The sequence below is a fragment of the Mobula birostris genome, chromosome 12 (assembly GCF_030028105.1).
Source record: "Mobula birostris isolate sMobBir1 chromosome 12, sMobBir1.hap1, whole genome shotgun sequence".
Taxonomy (NCBI): domain Eukaryota; kingdom Metazoa; phylum Chordata; class Chondrichthyes; order Myliobatiformes; family Myliobatidae; genus Mobula; species Mobula birostris.
In genome coordinates this window covers 6527857-6549261 of record NC_092381.1, presented here as the reverse complement: position 1 = coordinate 6549261, position 21405 = coordinate 6527857, and the positions used below count along the sequence as shown (strand labels likewise).

At 46.9% G+C, this 21405-nt stretch overlaps 1 protein-coding gene across 1 annotated transcript in view; it reads right to left on the bottom strand.

Annotated features, from left to right (window-relative positions):
- The window catches only part of LOC140206428 (vitellogenin-like), a 118825-nt gene extending 101693 nt beyond the window's left edge, over nt 1–17132 (bottom strand). Inside the window, exons 1-10 of the mRNA XM_072274796.1 lie at nt 17093–17132; nt 16969–16992; nt 16111–16262; nt 13527–13778; nt 11225–11386; nt 8688–8827; nt 8055–8202; nt 5262–5419; nt 3357–3522; nt 2003–2128 (exon numbers count right to left, since the gene is read on the bottom strand). Coding sequence (XP_072130897.1) covers nt 2003–2128; nt 3357–3522; nt 5262–5419; nt 8055–8202; nt 8688–8827; nt 11225–11386; nt 13527–13778; nt 16111–16262; nt 16969–16992; nt 17093–17132 — 1368 coding nt within the window. The remainder of the gene's footprint in view (nt 1–2002; nt 2129–3356; nt 3523–5261; nt 5420–8054; nt 8203–8687; nt 8828–11224; nt 11387–13526; nt 13779–16110; nt 16263–16968; nt 16993–17092) is intronic.
- Between the last annotated feature and the right edge of the window lie 4273 nt (nt 17133–21405).

The following is a 21405-nucleotide window of genomic DNA, read 5'->3' as shown; positions in this document are numbered from 1 at the left end:
TCCCATTACTGTCTGTCTGTAAAAAGTTTGGTCATCCTTTCTGTGGCTCCGTGGTTTTTTTTCCAGGTGCTTCAGTTTCCTCTCACGTTCCCAAGGCGTATGGGCCTGGGTTAATCAGCTGTGGGCATGCTACATTGGCGACAAATGTGGGCTGGCCCCAGCACATCCTCAGACTGTGTTAGTACTTCACTCAGAAGACATATTTCACTCAAAGTTTCAATGTTTTGATGTCCAGTACGTGTGACAAATAAGGACAATCTTTATCTTTGCTTCAATCCTTATAGCTGAGTAAGAGTAGGCTGGCTGGGCTGAAAAGTCCTGTGGCTGCTATATTACTATATGTCTCTATAACCCTTCCTCTCAGTCTGAACTTAGCCAGACAGTCTTAAGCATTAACAAGAGCAAACCTGCGGATACTGGGAATCTAAGCATCACACACAAACTGCTGGGGGAGCTCAGCAGGCCGAAACATCGACTGTACTTTTTTTTCCATAAATGCTGCCTGGCCTGCTGAGTTCCTCCAGTATTTTGTGTGTGCTGCTCGGTCTTAAGCATTAAATACTTTTGTGACATGGTGCATTCTTGTCAGTTAATTAAATTCATTCTAAAGAATGGCTAATTTGTGGCGGCATAATGAGAAGGCGATTGGAAAGTATAAGAAGGGTGTTAGAGGTAAGTTTTCTACACAGAGAGTGGAATGCCTGCCGAGGGTGGGGAGGGTAGTGGTAGACACGTATACACTAGGGACATTTAAGAGACCCGTAGGCACATGGATGATAGAAAAGTGGAGGGCAAAGTGGGAGGGAAGGGTCACTGTAAGTTAGAAGGTCAGCATAACATCATGGTTTGAAGGGACTGTACTTACTACACTGCCCTATAGTCATAGTCATACTTTATTGATCCCAGGAGAAAATGGTTTTCATTACAGTTGCACCATAAATAATAAATAGTAATAAAACCATAAATAGTTAAATAGTAATATGTAAATTATGCCAGGAAATGTCCAGGACCAGCCTATTGGTTCAGGGTGTCTGACCCTCCAAGGGAGGAGTTGTAAACTTTGATGGCCACAGGCAGGAATGACTTCCTATGACGCTTTGTGCTGCATCTCGGTGGAATGAGTCTCTGGCTGAATGTACTCCTGTGCCCAACCAGTACATTATGTAGTGGATGGGAGACATTGTCCAAGATGGCATGCAACTTGGACAGCATCCACTTTTCAGACACCACCATCAGAGAGTCCAGTTCCATCCCCATAACATCACTAGCCTTATGAATGAGTTTGTTGATTCTGTTGGTGTCTGCTACCCTCAGTCTGCTGCCCCAGCACACAACAGCAAACATGATCGCACTGGCCACCACAGACTCGTAGAACATCCTCAGCATCATCCGGCAGATGTTAAAGGACCTCAGTCTCCTCAGGAAATAGAGACGGCTCTGACCCTTCTTGTAGACAGCCTCAGTGTTCTTTGACCAGTTAGTTTATTGTCAATCCAGATCCCCAGGTATTTGTAATCCTCCACCATGTCCACACTGACCCCCTGGATGGAAACAGGGGTCACCGGTACCTTAGCTCTCCTCAGGTCTACCACCAGCTGCTTAGTCTTTTTCACATTAAGCAGCAGATAATTCTGCTCACACCATGTGACAAAGTTTCCTGCCGTAGCCCTGTACTCAGCCTCATCTCCCTTGCTGATGCATCCAACTATGCTTTATGTCATCCATTATGAGCAGTAGAGTAGGTGGGGAGCACGATAACAAAATGTCTTACAGTGTCAGCAATTGGTGTTCAATTCCCCCCGTTGTCCGTAACAAGTTTGTATCTTCTCCCCAGCACCATGTGACAAACTGACTTGAAGGATAAAAATCTTGTGTCACTAATTATTAATAGTTGGAACTTGCTAATTTACTTTGAATAAACTTCAAATGTTATGATTCATTAAGGAGCCTGGCAGAGGGGAGAGGAAAGGGTTGACTGAATGGGCAAGTAGAGCTGGCTTACCTTCAGTATATCATCTGGGCAGGTGGTCCGTGGAGAACAGAATCTGTAGACCAAGGAACCATAGGTGAGGACTGTAAACCTGCGAAGGATCCAGTTCTCCTTGATCACAATCAGCTCGATGATGTCCTGCAGAGACAAAGCAAAGGTGAGGTGAAACATCTTGCAAATGAAAACATCGCCAACGATGCATACTCACAGTCAAAACAGAGGCGTATGGGGCTTGATTTTTTTGAGGAAGTCACAAAACAGATTGATGCAGGTAGAGTGCGGGATGTGGCAAATGTGGATTTTGGACAAGGTTTTCCATGGTAGGTTCATTCAGAATGTCAGGAGGCATGGAACCTGTGGAAGCTTGGCTGCATGGATTCAGAATCGGTTCAGAGGGTAGTAGTAGGTGGAGCATATTCTGCCTGGAGGTTAGTGACCAGTGGTGCTCTGCAGAAATCTGTACTGGGACTCCTGCTCCTTGTGATTTTTATAAATGACTTGAATGAGGAAGTGGAAGGGTGGGTTAATAAGTTTGCAGATGGCATGAAGGTGGGTGGTGTAGAAGATTGTCGTAGGTTACAATGGTCACTGACGGGACGCAGAGCTGGGTTGAGATGTGGTAGATGGAGTTCAACCCAGAGAAGTGTGAAGTGACGCACTTCGGATGGTTGATCTTGAAGGCAGATTACAGGGTTAAAGGCAGAATTCTTAGTAGTGGGGAGGAACAGAAGGATCTTGGAATCTATGTTCATAGTCCTCAAAGTTGATAAGGTGCTTAAGAAGGTGGATGGCCTCTTGACCTTTGTTAGTCAGAGGATTGAGTTCAAGAGCAGTGAGGTAATGTTGTAGCTCCATAAAACCCTGGTTAAACCGCACTTGGAATATTGTGTTCAGTTCTAGTTACCTCATTATAGGAAGGTATGTAGAAGCTTTAAAGAGGGCCACAGGAAGTTTACTAAGATGCTGCTTGGATTAGAGTGCATGTTTTATGAGAATAGGCTGAGTGAGCTAGAACTTTTCTGTCTGGAGAGAAGGAGAACAAGAGGTGACTTGACAGAGGTGAACAAGATGATAAGAGGCATAGATAGCATGGACAGTCAGAGACCTATCCCCAGGGTGGAAATGGCTAATACAAAGGAGCATAATTGGCAGGAAAGTACAGGGGAGATGTCAGAGGTAGGTTTTATACACAGAGAGCAGGACTGTGCAGAAAATCCTGACAGATTTACATTAGAGACTCATAAATCAATTGGTGGAGTAATCTCAATGGGCTGAATGGCCTATATTTTATGGTCTTATCTATGGTAATTACCAGTTAATAAGAGTTCTAAAAGCCATGCACAACATAATTTGAGTGAATACTCACAAGTGCTAAAATGATAACTTTACGGTCCAGGTTAACTTGAGACAAGGCGAGAATCAGGGTCTGAAGGACCTCCAAGCGAGTGAGCTCAGAATTTTGGATTCTGGTCTTGAGCCATTTCAGAGAGTCGAATGTTCCAACAGCAGGCAGGGCTTCAATGAACCAGCGCCTAGAGTCAACATACAGAACCAGAAGGTCTTCCAATTAATAGCAAATTCCCCAAGTGTAGGTCACTTTGACGTCAGAAATTAATTTGCCACTGATAAAATTATTTCATTCCTACAGGGGTTCCCAGCTGGAGTCCGCAGACTCCTTGCCTAGTGCTATTGGCCCAAATAAGGTTGGGAACTGCTGTATCTACCCCTGTATCTAGAAGTGTATAGTTAATTGAAAGCAAGTAGACAGAGTGGTGAAAGTAGGTGTTTAACAGACTGGCTTTCATCAGTTAGGGCACTGAGCACAGGAGCTGGAACGGTATGTTGCAGCCATACCAGTTGTTGCTGAGGTTGCACTTGGGCTATTGTAAACATGGGAGATTCAGCAGAGGCTGGAAATCCAGAGGAACACACCCAAAATGCTGGAGGAACTCAGCAGAACGGGCAGGATCTATGGAGGAGAGTGAGCAGGCGTCGCTCCGGGCTGAGGAGAGTATCCTGTACAGTATGGGTCACCCTACTAAGAGAAAGATGTGGTTAAAGTGGACAGAATGCAGGAAAGATTCCTGAGGATGTTGCCAGAACTGAGTCATAGGGAGGTCGGGCAAGGTCTTTATTCCGTTGAATGTAGAAGAATGAGGGGACAATCTTTTAAAAATGTTTAATATTATGAGAGGCATAATATTGGAGGCAGTGGATGGTAACAGTCTTTACCCCGGGGTAGGGGAGACCAAAACTAGGAGGCATAGGTTTAGGGTGAGAGGGGAAAGATTTAAAAGGGACCCGAGGGGCAACTTTTTCCACCCAGAGGGTGGGGAATATATAAAGGAGCTGCTGGAAGAAGTGGTCGAGGCAATGGCAGGGGCTGGGGGATATTACTGGAAGTTAGAGACCATGGAAAAAATGGAATGAGGGAATTAGCCAATTAGAAGTTATTCTAAGAATTAACTCTGCTTTTTTATTGGGTGTTATTTTGTAGCCTGTACAGCTGCTCATTAATATGTAAATATCTAATCAAGCAATCATGTGGCAGCGAATGAATGGATAAATGGTTGCACAGTAAAGTCGCAGTTAGTGCAACGCTATTACAGCTTGGGGCATTTCAGAGTTCAAAGTTCATTTCTGGTGCCGTTCCTGGTCAAGAGGTTCCGTTGTTGTTCAGACTAAACATCAGAATGGGGAAGAAATGTAATCAAAGTGACTTTGTTTGTCGAATGATTCTTGGTGCCAGATGGGGTGGTTTGAGTATCTCAGAAATTGCTGATCTCCTGGGATTTTCACACACAACAGTCTCTAGAGTTTACAAAGAATGGTGTGAAAGAACAAGAGAAAACATCCAGTAAGTGGCAGTTCTGTGGGCATTGAGGGAGGTCAGAGGAGATTGGCCAGACTGGTTCAAGCTGACAGGAAGGTGACAGTAACCCAAATAACGACACGTTACAACAGTGGTGTGCAGAAGAGCATCTCTGAATGCACACTTCGCACTTTGAAGTGGATGGGCTACAGCAGCAGAAGAGCATACACTCTGCGGCCACTTTATTTTAGGTACAGGAGCTAACTAATCAAGTGGAGATAACTCAAGAAGATAGCTAATACAGCAGGTCTCTAATAAAGTGGCTACTGAGTGTCAGTTTGAAAGGGAAGAAAGTACGGATGCTCAGTGTTGTCAATTTAAAATCCTTTGCAGCCAATCTCTGTCACCAAACAGAATTTTTATATCACATTATAACTGGAATTTGAACTGATTGCCTACCTTAGCTCAGTCCGGCTCTTAACCAGTGCCCAAACTTCTGATAGGGCGGTATGTTCAACAGATCGAAGGAGCTGTATGAGTTCCAGGAACTTTGATGGGGCATCATGATGGATTTCCTCTGTGTTGTGTTTGGCAATGTGATTCAAGGTTTCTTTTATCTATAGAACACAAAACACGGAACACAGAACACTGAACGTTACAGCAGAAGAACAGAACCTTCTTCCCACAATATTGTGCCAAAATAATCACATTAGTAAATAAGTAACTAACTAAACCTTTCTACCAACACACATCAAAGTTGCTGGTGAACGCAGCAGGCCAGGCAGCATCTCTAGGAAGAGGTGCAGTCGACGTTTCGAGCCGAGACCCTTCGTCAGGACTAACTGAAAGAAGAGCTAGTAAGAGATTTGAAAGGGGGAGGGGGAGGGGGAGATCCAAAATGATAGGAGAAGACAGGAGGGGGAGGGATGGAACCAAGAGCTGGACAGGTGATTGGCAAAAGGGATACGAGAGGATCATGGGACAGGAGGCCCAGGGAGAAAGAAAAGGGGGAGGGGGGAAAAACCCAGAGGATGGGCAAGGGGTATAGTCAGAGGGACAGAGGGAGAAAAAGGAGAGAGAGAGAGAAAGAATGTGTGTACATAAATAAATAAGGGATGGGGTACAAGGGGGAGGTGGGGCATTAGCGGAAGTTTGAGAAGTACGGCGAAGAAAGTGTCCCGAAGGTGTGGAAGGGTCTGGGAATGGGACGCCAAATACCTCTTCATGGTGAAGAGGGTCACCTTCAGAGCTTGACGGGAGAAGCGACGAGAGGCAGAGTCAATAAAATGTGTTGACTCTGCCTCTCGTCGCTTCTCCCGTCAAGCTCTGAAGGTGACCCTCTCTGCCATGAAGAGGTATTTGGCGTCCCATTCCCAGACTCTTCCACACCTTCGGGACACTTTCTTCGCCGTACTTCTCAAACTTCCGCTAATGCCCCACCTCCCCCTCGTACCCCATCCGTTATTTATTTTTATACACACATTCTTTTTCCCTCTCTCCTTTTTTCTCCCTCTGTCCCTCTCACTATACCCCTTGCCCATCCTCTGGGTTTTTCCCCCCCTCCTCCTTTTCTTTCTCTCTGGGCCTCCTGTCCCATGATCCTCTCGTATCCCTTTTGCCAATCACCTGTCCAGCTCTTGGCTCCATCCCTCCCCCTCCTGTCTTCTCCTATCATATCGGATCTCCCCCTCCCCCTCCCCCTTTCAAATCTCTTACTAGCTCTTCTTTCAGTTAGTCCTGACAAAGGGACTCGGCCCGAAACGTCGACTGTACCTCTTCCTAGAGATGCTGCCTGGCCTGCTGCGTTCACCAGCAACTTTGATGTGTGTTGCTTGAATTTCCAGCATCTGCAGATTTCCTCGTGTTTGTGTTTTTAAACCTTTCTACCTGCACATTCTCCATATCCCTCTACTTTCTGCAGATTCACATGAACCTTTGATCTACTTCAACGCCACCCCAGGAACCCATCATTCTTTGTGTAGAAACACTGCCCCCCACATCGCCTTTGAACTTGCCCCCCCCCACATTAAATGCTTATCCTCTGGTCTTAGATGCTTCAACTCTGGGAAAGGATATTGGATGTCTACTCCCTCTGTGCCTCTCATAGTCTCATAGCCTTATAAACCTCCATCAGACCTCCCTTCGTCCTCCGCCAAACCCAGTTTGTCCAATGCCCCCTGATAGCACTTGCCCTGTAATCTAGGCAGCATCTTGATAAACCTCTTCTGCACCCTCTTCAAAGCCGCAACATTCTTCCTATAATCGGGTGACCACAACTGCATGCAATACCGCAGATGCAGTCTAACCAGAGTTTCAGAGAGCTGCAACATACCTTCTTCACTCTTAAACTCAGCTCCTTGATCAATAAGCACAAAAATACAATATGCCTTCGTTACTACCCTATCAATCTCTGCAGCTCCTTTCAGGGAGCCTGTGGACTTGGACTCAAAGAGCCCTCTGCACGCCGACACAGCGTACTGTCTCTTTACGTCAGATGTCCCAAAAGGCAGCTCTTCACATTCTGCCAGATTAACTTCCATCAGCTATTTCTCTGCCTAGATCTGTAAACCACTGCAGTTTCCTCTTGTGTAAAGCAGAGCATAGAATCATGGAGTCATTCAGTACTACAGCAGAACCACTTGGCCCGGCAACATCCTGGCATTGGGAGACAACGCAACTAACGATGCTGAGGATGTTCTACGAGTCTGTGGTGGCCAGTGCGATCATGTTTGCTGTTGTGTGCTGGGGCAGCAAGCTGAGGGTAGCAGACACCAACAGAATCAACAAACTCATTCGTAAGGCCAGTGATGTTGTGGGGATGGAACTGGACTCTCTCACGGTGGTGTCTGAAAAGAGGATGCTGTCCAAGTTGCATGCCATCTTGGTCAATGTCTCCCATCCACTACGTAATGTACTGGTTGGGCACAGGAGTACATTCAGCCAGAGACTCATTCCACCGAGATGCAACACAGAGTGTCATAGGAAGTCATTCCTGCCTGTGGCCATCAAATTGTACAACTCCTCTCTTGGGGGGGTCAGACACCCTGAGCCAATAGGCTGGTCCTGGACTTATTTCATAATTTACTGGTATAATTTACATATTCCTATTTAACTATTTATGGTTCTATTACTATTTATTATTTATGGTGCAACTGTAACGAAAACCGATTTCCCCCGGAATCAATAAAGTATGACTATGACCATGACTAACTCAGAGAGTAAAGAGGCAAAGAGAATGTTGGCAGAAATTACCTTCAGGACCAGGTTTTGCTCACGGATCAGGGTGAATGGTTGCCAGAAGGCGCTGCGGTCACTGTGGTACCTCAGGCTATGCCGGGTTGGGAGCTCTGGTAGTGTCTGTGGCTGTTCTGAGGTGATATGCTCCAGGATGAGGCTCTGCCTACAATGGAAAATGTTAATCAGAACCCGGCCATTACCAGTTCGGCAGTGAAGGAAGGCCAAATATACGGCCAGAATGACTACAGATCCAAGAACATAGAGCAGTACTGCACTGGACTTCACCCCACAGGAGTATCTGTTAACAAGGTGATTGACCCGAAATGATAAAGTAGTGGTGGCTGCTGGTGTGGAGGGGTGAGTTGGTCGATGGAGGTGTTTAAGGTAAGTAACTGTTTGAGGAAAGTAACTGTTTTTGAGTCTAGAGGTCCTGGTGAGGATGCTACGGAGTTTCCTCCCTGAAGGGAGTGGGACAAAGTCCATGATCAGGGAGGGTGGGATCCTTCATGATGTTACTGGCCCTTTCCAGCGCCTCGCTATGTATAGTCCTTGATGGTAGGTAGGTTGGTGCTGATGATGTTTTGAATATTGAATTGTACGAGTCATTAGAAAATCAATAATTGACAGTTCAATGCCTGACTCGCCTACCTTGCATCAACCTGGACTTCCCCATTCTGTGTAAACTGGTGCACCTCGTGGACTCGAGCTTCCTGCAGGATTGCCCCGTAAGCTGTTGGCTTCAGGATCAGGGTGGAGGTTGTCACGGTTTGGCTGCCCTGGGTGTGTCGCTGCAGGGAAAATAGCATCGTGGTTAATCCACTGATAGAGCCAAGCAACAAGCTCAGGTCTCTGACAAGCTCACCCTACCCCAGAGATAACGTGAAGTGACATCCCCACTGGTTCCACGATTCATAGAATATAGAACTGCTCAAATCACAGTTCCCTAACAAATGAAGCTGTCCTTAAGTAAAGTAGAAGAACATAGAACAGCACAGTACAGGCCCTTCGGACCACATTGTTGTGCTAACCTTTTAACCTACTCTAAGATGAACCTAACCCTTCATTCCTACATAACCTTGCATTTTTCTTTCATCCATCTGCCTATCTAAGAGTCTCTTAAATGTCCCTAATGTATCTGCCTGGTGGTGTCTGAAAAGAGGATGCTGTCCAAGTTGCATGCCATCTTGGACAATGTCTCCCATCCACTACATAACGTACTGGGTGGGCACAGGAGTACATTCAGCCAGCGACTCATTCCACTGAGATGCAGCACAGAGCGTCATAGGAAGTCATTCCTGCCTGTGGCCATCAAACTTTACAACTCCTCCCTTGGAGGGTCAGACACCCTGAGCCAATAGGCTGGTCCTGGACTTATTTCCTGGCATAATTTACATATTACTATTTAACTATTTACCTGTGAGTCGACTGGGGTGATATACTGCGTCCGGTGCTCCCGATGTGGCCTTTTATATATTGGCGAGACCCGACGCAGACTGGGAGACCGCTTTGATGAACATCTACGCTCTGTCCGCCAGAGAAAGCAGGATCTCCTAGTGGCCACACATTTTAATTCCACATCCCATTCCCATTCTGACATGTCTATCCACGGCCTCCTCTACTGTAAAGACGAAGCCACACTCAGGTTGGAGGAACAACACCTTATATTCCGTCTGGGTAGCCTCCAACCTGATGGCATGAACATCGACTTCTCTAACTTCCGCTAGGCCCCACCTCCCCCTCGTACTCCATCTGTTACTTATTTTTATGCACACATTCTTTCTCTCACTCTCCTTTTTCTCCCTCTGTCCCTCTGAATATACCTCTTACCCATCCTCTGGGTCCCCCCCCACCCCGTCTTTCTTCCCGGACCTCCTGTCCCATGATCCTCTCGTACCCCCTTTTGCCAATCACCTGTCCAGCTCTTGGCTCCATCCCTCCCCCTCCTGTCTTCTCCTATCATTTTGGATCTCCCCCTCCCCCTCCAACTTTCAAATCTCTTACTAGCTCTTCCTTCAGTTAGTCCTGACGAAGGGTCTCGGCCTGAAACGTCGACTGCACCTCTTCCTAGAGATGCTGCCTGGCCTGCTGCGTTCACCAGCAACTTTGATGTGTGTTGCTTGAATTTCCAGCATCTGTGGAATTCCTGTTGTTTACTATTTAACTATTTATGGTTTTATTATTATTTATGGTGCAACTGTAACGAAAACCAATCTCCCCCGGGATCAATGAAGTATGACTATGACTATGCCTGTACTACTACCACTTGACAGGGTGTTCCACACACCCATCACTCTGTCTGAGAAAAACTGTCTTTGCCATTCCTCTTATACTTTCCTCTAATCACCTTAAAAGCATTCTCTCTGGCGTTAATATGTCTGCCCTGGGAAAAAGACACAGGCTGTCCACTTATCTATGCCTCTTATCAACTTACCAGAATGTGAAAACATGGGAAATATGATTTGCAGATTCAGGCAGAACAAGCTAAATGTGCTTGCAAGGAGCCAACATCTCCTTACAACATCTCTGAGGATCTATCCTGGGCCCAAAGTACTGGTGCAATCATGAACAAGAAATGATGGTGGCTTTATTCCATCAGAACTTTGAGGAGATTTGGAATGTCATCAAAACTGCTACAAATGCGCCATGGAGAGCATTGGAACTGGTTGCATCACCCTCCAGTATGGGGGCCTCCAATGCACAGGACTGGAAAAAGCTGCAGAGGGTCTTAAACTCAGCCAGCTCCATCGTGGGCACTAGCCTCCCCAACACTGAAGATACCTTCAAGAGAGGATGTTTCAAGAAGGCAGATTTATCATTAAGGACTCTCACCACCCAGGACACACCCTCTCCTCATCACTGCCATTAAGGAGGAGTACAGGAGCCTCAAGGTTCACACTCAGCATTTTAGGAACAGCTTCTTCTCCTCCGCTGTCAGATTTCTGAATGGATAATGAAGCCACAAACATTTCGTTAATAGTGTATTTCCTATTGCAATGGATAGTGATTGCTTATTATTATGTATTACGCTGTAGTCTTGCTGCAAAACAACAAATTTGATAATACCTCAGTGAGAATAAAGCTGACACTGAGACTGTGAGGGTGGATGTTCCTTCTAAAGCTGTACACTGCGATGATTCTCTGATCTGCACAGTGGACTGGACAGAACTAAAGATGAAGAAACTCACTGGAGGGCAGTCAGTGCAGGTTTCTGAGTAGGAGGCTTTAAGGTTCTCCTCAGCCCTCTCTTGGCAATTGTTCATGTTCTTGGACTTTGTTATGGTCAGACGTTCTTTTCTCCTGTCCTCCTGAACGACGTACCTTGTATGGCAGGTTCCTCCAATTCCATCCTGCACAGGTGAAGGGCAAAGTAAGTTATTGTAGAAGAGAATTTCACACATCATGGAGTCATATAGTATGGAAACAGGCCATTTGGCCCAACATCCATTCTGTCAAAAGTGCCCACCTATGGTGGTTCTATTTGCCTACATTTGGCCCAGAACTACCTAAACATTTCCTGTCCATTTACCTGTCCAAATGTCTTGTACACTTTAGTGTACTGGCCTCAACCACATCCTCTAGCAGCTTGTTCCATAGACGTACCTCCCTCTGAAAAAGTTACCTCTCAGGTCACCTTTAAATCTTTCCTCCATCACTTCAAACTATTCCCAATAATTTTATACTCTCCTATCCTGGGGAAAAGATACCGCAGTCAGATTCAGATTGATTAATTTATCACACGTACATTGAGACCTACAGTGAAACACATCGTTTACATTACACATCCAACACTACCTAAGGATTTACTGGGGCCAGCCCAGAAGCATCACCACACATAGCATAACCACAGTGCTCGGGAGAGCAACACAGAACACAACAAGCAACAAGGCAGCAATGCCAAAACAAGCTCTTGTCTATGTCCCTTCTGGATTTTATAAAGTCACCTCTCAGCCTCCTTCACTCCAGGGAAGACAGTCCCAGCCATTGAAACCAGAAGAAATAAGAGCAGAATTAGGCCATCCTGCCCATCAAGTCTGCTCTGCCTCGATAATGGCTGGTTTATTTTGCCTCTCAACACCATTCTCTTGCTTTCTGTCTATAACCACTGCCTATTCACAATTTCCTACAGATGTTCCATGGAGAGTATTCTGACTGGTTGCATCACAGTCTGGTATAGTTGGGGAGAGGGGCCACTGCACAGGATCAGAAAAAGCTGCAGAAAGCTGTCAACTCATCCAGCTCCATCATGGCCACAAGCCTCCCCAGTATGCAGGAGATCTTCAAAAGACGATGCCTTAAAAATGTGGATTCTATCATTGAGGACCCCCTTATTGCTTAGTCTCATTGCTACTGTCAGGGAGGAGGTCCAGGAAGCTGAGGATACACACTCAATGATTCAGGAACAGCTCCTTCCCCTCTGCCATTAGATTTCTGAATGGATAATGATTCCATAAACACTACCTCACTACTTTTATTCTCTTTTTGCACTACTTATTTAATTTAACCTCTAAAATATATATATTTACTGTAATTTACAGTTTTTATCATTATGTATTGCAATGTACTGCTGCAACAAATCAACAAATTTCATGACATAGGCCAGCGATGTTAAACCAGTCTCACCTCATCTCCAAGTTTTTCTAAGCCTCACTAATCATATTCTTCCTTTAATCCTTCTGACTCTGATCAACTCTTACTCTTATATGATGAAGATGAACTTTTGATCTCTTCGTTTACCTCATCGTGGACCTTATTGTCTGCCTGCACTACACTTTCTCTGGAGCTGGAATGCTTTACTCTGCACTCTGTTTTGTTGTATTATGTCACTGTCCAGACCAATCCCTCTGTATGACACACAAAGAAAAAAAAACCTTTCACTGTATCTCAATACATGTGACAAACCAATTAGCAATTACCAATTACCTGTGTCCTCTAGATCTAGAGACCCTAACGCTGTGAAAAAATGATGTGCATTTAATCGAGACAGCGTGTATTTCATGTATATAACAGGCCCTTCAGCCCACAATGTTGTGCTGGCCCTTTAACCTTAACCAAGATCAATCTAACCCTCCCACATAGCTCACCATTTTTCATTTATCCATGTGCCCATCTCAGAGTCTCTGAAATGCCCCTAATGTGTCTTCCTCTGCCACCTCCCTGGCAGTGTATTCCACACACTCACCACTCTCTGTGCGAAGAACTTAACTCTGGCATTCCCCCATACTTTCCACCCATTACCTTCAAATTGTCCCCTTGAATTAGCCATATTTCTCCCACCTCTGCAGATTCATGTACCTATCTGAGAGAACTTTACAGCATGTTGTGCTGACCTTTTAACCTAGTCTAAGATCAATCTAACCTTTCCCTTCACATAGACTCCATTTTTTTAACATCCATGTGTCTAAGAGTTTATTAAATGTCCTTAATCTACCCTTTTTCCTTCTACACAGCCCAAAACCAGAAGTGTAGAGATGGAAAGCAGATGGTTACCTCCTGTAAATCATAGAAGTTCTGCGACTTTTTGATGGTGATCTGGAAGAGGTTGATAATGCCTTTGTGAATGTTCAGGATGCTGCCAGGCAGGCTAGCTGGTGAGTAGATGGCTCCCACCCGTCCACTATTGTACTCGAACTTCACGGGCTTGGTCAACTGCACAGCCCATCGTGCAGTCAACTTCCGGGCAGAGGTGAATGGATCTTTCGGCCAAATCCCAGTGAGCTCTTGAATCCAAGGATCTACAATCTGAGAAAGCAGGTTGCGCTTAGTGAAAGCTGAACAAGCTTTTGACTCCACACTTTAGGGTCAAGCTGTTACACATAGAGTCGTGGAACACTACAGTAAAGAAACAGGCCCCTCTGCCGATCTAGTATATGCCAAACTTGTTTTCGGCCTAGTTCCAACTACCTGCACCCAGACCAAAGGCTTTCATAACATTTTTATCAACTACCTATCCAAAGTTCCCTTGAGTTTGTCATTTGCTACTTTGGCTGTGGGAAGTTAAGCTTGAATTGGGCTTCCAATTTTCCATAACACTTCCCATTCCAAATCCTCTTCACTGAACTTTGCCTGGTCTGGCTACTGCCCTTTAGTGCATCACTTGATTAAGTTATCTTTGGCATTATAGAGCCATACAATAGAGAAACAGGCCATTCAGCCCATCAAGACCATGCTCACTATCAGGCATTTGCTATACTCAACTCATTTACCAAGACATTATGATGTAGTATTTATTTATTTATTTTTATTTTATTTAGAGATACAGCACAAAACAGGCCCTCCAGGGCCCAGACACACTGCCCTGCTGCCCACCTATTTAACTCTAACCTAATTATAGGACAATTTACAATGACCAATTTCCCTACTAACCCGTATGTCTTCGGACCATGGGAGGAAACCAGAGCTCCTGTAGGATTCCCACACAGTTCATGGGGAGAATGTACAAACTCCTTACGGACGGTGCCGGAATTGAACTCTGACCCCCGGAACTCCTAAGCTGTAATAGTGTCATGCTAACCACTACACTACTGTTGGCAAGCTTCCAGACCTGGGTCTCTGTACCTCCCTCAGCAACTAGATCCTCAACTTCGTCATCAGCAGACCTCCGAGATTGAGGATCAGTTGCCACACCTGAACGTTGACCAGCGACACAGGTACTTCTCCAGGCTCGTGTTGGTTCCCTGCTCCACTCTCTATATGCACGTGTGATTGTGTGGTTAAATACACCTTCAAAGCTGACTTCAAATTCGCCAAGGATACTAATGATGGACACATCACCAGCGGTGATGACCCCGTTTACCAGAGTAAGATAGGCTACCAGGTTGAGTGGTGTTGTGACTACAGCCTCTTGCTTAATATCAGCAAAACTAGAGAGCTGATTGTTGACCCAGGAAGGGAAAGGAGGGTGAGCATACACAAATCTATATTGGGGAATTATCAGTCGGCAGCCTTAAACTCCTGGGTATTAACACATCAGATGACCTGCCCTGGGTCTGGCACACAGATACAAACACAGGGAAGGTGTACCAGCACCTTTACTTCCTTAGGGGGTTACGGAGGTTTGGCTTGTCACAAAACAGGCCAACAAACTTCTACAGATGTACAGTTGAAGTAGAACTGGTTGCTTCATGGTCTGGAAAGGAATTCAAAATGTGCAGGAGCATCGGGAGTGCAGAGAGTGGTGGACTTTGCTTCATACACCACGGGCACATCCCTCCCCACCATTGGACATATCTACAGTCGGCGCTGCCTCAAGAAGGCAAGATCCATCATTAAAGATCCCCTCCATCTGAGCCGTGCCATTGTCTCACAGCTCCCATCATTCAGGAGGTACAAAGGCTGCTTCCCTTCAACCATTTGGTTCCTGAACCAACCAGCACAACCCTAACCACTACAATGTAGCAACACCATGACAAGTTCAAACACTTTACACTGAAAATGGGCAGTTTTTGTTCTGATTGTGATCTTTCTTGTATAATCCGTTTCAGTTCTGTTTTCCTGTGAACACTGCCTGTCTGACACTCTGTGCCCGTGACGCTGCTGCAAGTAAGTTTTTCATTGCACCTGTGCATATGACAATAAACTTGACTTTGCTAGCGAGAAGATCAAATATCATATACCTAAGTTTGCTGATAGCACTATGTGGGCGGTGAGGAAGATGCAGGAATCTTTCAAGGGGGGTTGCTGAGGCAAAAAGTGGGAGGCAGAACAAGATGTGGCATTATTCAGAGGGAAGGAAAAAGTGAATGATCTTGTAAGTACTGAGAGACTGAGAGCTGTTGGAGGGACTCAGAGTGCCCTTGTTCACATACGCACCAGGACATAGATTTAAGGCCTGAAGTGAGGGATTCGAAAGAGAAACCAGGGGCAGCCACTTCACGAAAAGGGTGCTGCATATTATAGGAAACATCTTCCCCACATCCACGATATCCAGAACCTGTCACTAATGCTCTTTGTCTGTGATGCTGTACCTGTACATACATGGACCTGTGTATAGGACAATAAACTCAGCTTTGGTCTTTGATGGAGCTCGCCCATCCATTTTGATGGATCAAGATTTGCAGTGAGCTGGACTTACCTGCAGAAGGTACTGCCTCTGTCCAATGCCCCTGATTTTCACTTTACTGCTTAACCTCACGCCAGCTTTGGTCAATCCTCTTTCAGGCAGCCCAGTCAGAATCACGCCTTCGTACCTGTAGGTGTGCAGGCTGTTTTCGGAGAACGTGGGGTCTGTGCAAGGAGAAACAGGAAGTGTCAAATCAGCTTAAATCAAATCTGCCAGAAAGGCTATGGCATTTTGAGGAGGCCCTGCATTGGTCGGGGTTGACCGCAGATGTTGCATTCTGGCCATTATAGCCAGTATGCAAGCCTGGGCAGTACGATAAGAAGAGCAAGCTGTTGCTTATGCAGCAAGCTTCCCTTCTCCACATAGCTGATGTATCCAAAGGGACGGCAGAGACCGACACAGTTTGGCACCAGCATGTTGGAAGAGTTGCCGGTCAACATTGAACTCAATGTCAGACTGCCCTAGGGACTCCAGCTCATCAAGGTTTTTCTTCGGAGTTTACCCCTGAAGCCTTCCCTACGGGTGGATATTGCCACAAGGCAGCGGAGATTGGAGATCAGAGTTTCCCTTCTCCGAGATGAGCTGCCAACCACGGCTTACAAGCCAGATCTGCCCAGAGCAACAGATTTAAGGTGCCAGTAACCCATCTTTCCCCCTTCTCCTGCTAATAGAAATGGTTTCACCAGGCTTAGTAGTGAAGCTACACGTGAGGGCCAGGAGCTGGACTTGGTTGTAAAAGAGGTTATTTGATATGCATACCATTGAGAGCATTTAATAAGTAGTGGGAACTTGTCCCCACTATGATAACCTTAAGAAACTGCATGACAACTTTAAGTTTATGACATTAGACAAGAGGAAGTAGATACGTACCATATCTGCTTGTATGTTCACTCCCTGGAAAGAAAGTAACAAGCACAGATGAGCATCAGAAATGAATGAATGTTCATAAGTTTAGATCCAAAAGTTTGCAAAGTAGTTTAAAGCCTTAACTTACCCACTAGGGCAAGAACCAACAAGAAGATGATGGACTTCATGTCGAAATTGAGTTCTGTTAGGTTTGCCTCCGAATATATAGCTGCCGTCACTGGGTCAGGTGATCACTAGCGATCACCAGGGCTGCTGAGTAATCTTATCAGAATCAAAGTCCAGCATTTTGGAACAAATGGATCTATTTGAAATAAATATTGAAGAGAAGAAAACGGTCAATTGGACTACCAACTATTGAGTCTCCCTAGATAAATTTGTCAGCCTCACTTCAGCTTAGTGAAATAATTCTGCAATGAAATTTTTTAATGAAAGTAACTTTAACTAAGTTAACCGTTAGTGGATGATATTTGACATCATGTGACCCAAAAGTTCACGGTGACTGAATGAGATCAAGATAATCTGGTGCTTATCAGCCTGGTGACAAGGTGACATGCGGTATTGACTTTGTTAAGATTTGCATTGGATTGAAATTATCTTTTTGAAAACACAAACAGATGGAGCCAATACCCCTCAGTCTCGTATCCAACAGGAATGTGGGCAATCTTAAGCACATAAAACATGGAACATTACAGAGCAATACAGGCCCCTGGACCAGAGAGGGCACAACCTCGGAACAGAGCAGCATCCTTTCAGAACAGAGAAGAGGAGGAATTTCTTTAACCAGAGGGTGGTGAATCTATAGAATTCATTGCCACACATAGCTGTGGAGGCCAAGTCAATGGGTACATTTAAAGTGGAGGTTGATGGACTGTTCATTAGCTTGGGTGTCAAAGGTTACAGAGAGAAGGTAGGAGAATGGGGTTGAGAAGGAAAATATGGTGGTTTAGCAGTGAACGTGTTGTGATTGCAGCTCGAGGCATCAGAGTTCTGAGTTCAACCCCGGCATACTCCGTAAGGAGTCTGTATAGTCTGTGTGCCCTCTCCGTGGAATGTATAGGCTTTCTCTTGATGCTTGGGCCTTCTCCCACAGTCCAAAGATGTAATCATTAGGAGGTTAATTAGTGATTATAAATTGTGCTGTGATTAGATTAGGGTTAATCTGGGAATTGTTGGGCTGGTTTCCCTCCTGCACCACCATGGATAAGAGTCCTACACATTCTACAGATCTACTGATACATACTGTGCTGTACCATTGCTGCAAAACAACAAACTTCCTGACATACATCCGTCACGTTAAAGCTGATTCAGATTCTGATTTAGAACTCAAGGTTGTCAGTTAAAGAAAGACACAATTAGAATAGACAGCAACCGCTTCGCCACAATGATTCTGAACAAAGCAGCTCCACAGGGTTGCATCCTGCACCCTGTGTGGCCAGGTACAGCTCTAACTCCATCTGCGAAGGGAAAGTCTACGCAAGCTGAAAGGTCTTAAGATGGAAAAGTCACAGGGTGTCATGGTCCAGATCGGGGTCCCTTTAAATTTACCTTGTTTATGTTACGATCCAGACCGTTGATTCCCTGTTTTCCCGTGTCCCTCGGCTTTGGTGATTAGAGGCAATTAATGCTCAGCTGAACCGGTAGTTTATAGTCTCCGGCTTTCAGCCGTTCGGCGCGGGAGCGTCTGCAAAGTCATCAAAGGTACGGTGTGCCGATGTCATCTGGCCGGAGCAAGCCTAGTCTCTGCCGAAGCGAGTGCCGGTAATTCGCCCTTCCTCACCGGAGCAACCCAGTCCAGTTACCTCGCCGAAGCGAGCCTGCAAAGTTTCCTCATCAAGGTGGGTCCGTCAGTTAACCCGCCAGAGAGAATCAGGAGCCGCTGTCTACTGTTCCTGGGCTGAGTCTAGAGCTCGCCACTACCCGGAGGGTCCAAGTACCATGTCGAGTCCTCGTCCTAGCGGCATCCGAGTACCAAGTCAAGTCCTGGCCCTGGCGGTCTGTGATTCCTATCCTACCCCCGCTATCTGAATCCCTTCTCTGCCCCTCTCGCCTCTAGCCCTCATCTGCATCCCTCACCTGCACTTCGGTCTAGTTCTATTGCCGGAGCTAGTTAGGTACTGTCTGGTGTTCTTTCGTGTTGGTCTTGTCTTGTCTTGTCTTGTCCTCGCCTCCATGGGGTAAGTCAGGCCGTCTTGCTGTTACCCCGCGGGGAATCATATCTTGTCTTGTCTTGTCCTCGCCTCCGTGGGGTAAGTCAGGCCGTCTTGCCGTTACCCCGCGGGGAATCATATCTTGTCTTGTCTTGTCCTCGCCTCCGTGGGGTAAGTCAGGCCGTCTTGCCGTTACCCCGCGGGGAATCATATCTTGTCTTGTCTTGTCCTCGTCTCCGTGGGGTAAGTCAGGCCGTCTTGCCGTTACCCCGCGGGGAATCATATCTTGTCTTGTCTTGTCCTCGCCTCCGTGGGGTAAGTCAGGCCGTCTTGCCGTTGCGCCGCGGGGAATCATATCTTGTCTTGTCTTGTCCTCGCCTCCGTGGGGTAAGTCAGGCCGTCTTGCCGTTACCCCGCGGGGAATCATATCTTGTCTTGTCTTGTCCTCGCCTCCGTGGGGTAAGTCAGGCCGTCTTGCCGTTACCCCGCGGGGAATCATATCTTGTCTTGTCTTGTCCTCGCCTCCGTGGGGTAAGTCAGGCCGTCTTGCCGTTACCCCGCGGGGAATCATATCTTGTCTTGTCTTGTCCTCGCCTCCGTGGGGTAAGTCAGGCCGTCTTGCTGTTACCCCGCGGGGAATCATATCTTGTCTTGTCTTGTCCTCGCCTCCGTGGGGTAAGTCAGGCCGTCTTGCCGTTGCGCCGCAGGGGGTCATGAGTCCCGGCCCTCTGTCCTGTACCCAAGGAGGGGTCCTGGCTATCTGTTCTGTGTGTGAGTCCCGGCCCTATGTCCTGTACCCAAGGAGGGGTCCTGGCTCTCTGTTCTGTGTGTGAGTCCCGGCCCTACGTCCTGTACTCGAGGAGGGGTCCCGACTCTGTGTTCTGTGTATGTGTCCATGGTTCCATGTACCTGCTCTCCCGAGACCGAGGCTCTGTTTCCCATGTTCCTCCTCTCCCTAGCCCAAGTCATGTCCATGCCTGGTTCTGGGGTCCGAGCCCAAGGCAAGACCCAGGTACTGAGTCCTTGCCCAGTCTTGGGCTTGGAGTCCATACCCTAGCTTCTTCATGTCTCCTCTAGTTCTGGGAGCCAATTCCGAGTCCTGGCCCAGACCCTTGGTCCCAGCCCAGTCGTAGTACTCAGTCCGCTATTCCTACTCCTGCCTTGTTTTCCTGGTTTCGAAAAATAAACTAAATTTAATTAACCTCACAAGATGTGTCTTGCATTTCAGTCCACCCTTGCTCCCAGTGCCCTGCCATTGTGACAGAACACCCCCGCCAAACATGGACCCAGCAGACACAAACTGTTTTTCCAAACTCTTGTCAGTCTGAAAGTCAATGTGCTGTTGTTCTGTTTTGCCCGCCGGCTATATCCCCCTCCACCCACCTGGGTCATCGATAATACAGGCAAATCTGTTCGTCGCCTAGAGGCTCCCATTGGGAGGGGGGTACTGTCATGATCCGGATCAGGGTCCCTTTAAATTTAGCTTGTTTATGTTACGATCCGGACCGTTGATTCCCTGTTTTCCCGTGTCCCTCGGCTTTGGTGATTAGAGGCAATTAACGCTCGGCTGATCCGGTAGTTTATACTCTCCGGCTTTCAGCCATTCGGCGCGGGAGTGTCTGCAAAGTCATCAAAGGTACAGTCTGCCGATGTTATCTGGCCGGAGCAAGCCTAGTCTCTGCCGAAGCGAGTGCCGGTAATTCGCCCTTCCTCACCGGAGCAACCCTGTCCAGTTACCTCGCCGAAGCGAGCCTGCAAAGTTTCCTCATCAAGGTGGGTCCGTCAGTTAACCCGCCAGAGAGAATCAGGAGCCGCTGTCTACTGTTCCTGGGCCGAGTCTAGAGCTCGCCACTACCCGGAGGGTCCAAATACCACGTCCTGGCTCCAGCGGCATCCAAGTCCTGGCCCCGGCGGCATCCGAGTACCAAGTCAAATCCTGGCCCTGGCGGTCTGTGATTCCTGTCCTACCTACCTGTCTGAATCCCTTCTCTGCCCCTCTCGCCTATAGCCCTCGTCTGCAGTCCTCGCCTGCACTTCAGTCTAGTTCCATTGCTGGAGCTAGATAGGTACTGTCTGGTGTTCTTTCGTGTTGGTCTTGTCTTGTCTTTTCTTGTCCTCGCCTCCGTGAGGTAAGTCAGGCCGTCTTGCCGTTGCCCCGCAGGGGGTCATGAGTCCCGGCCCTACGTCCTGTACCCAAGGAGGGATCCCGGCTCTCTGTTCTGAGTCCCGGCCCTATGTCCTGTAACCAAGGAGGGGTCCCGGCTCTCTGTTCTGTGTATGTGTCCATGGTTCC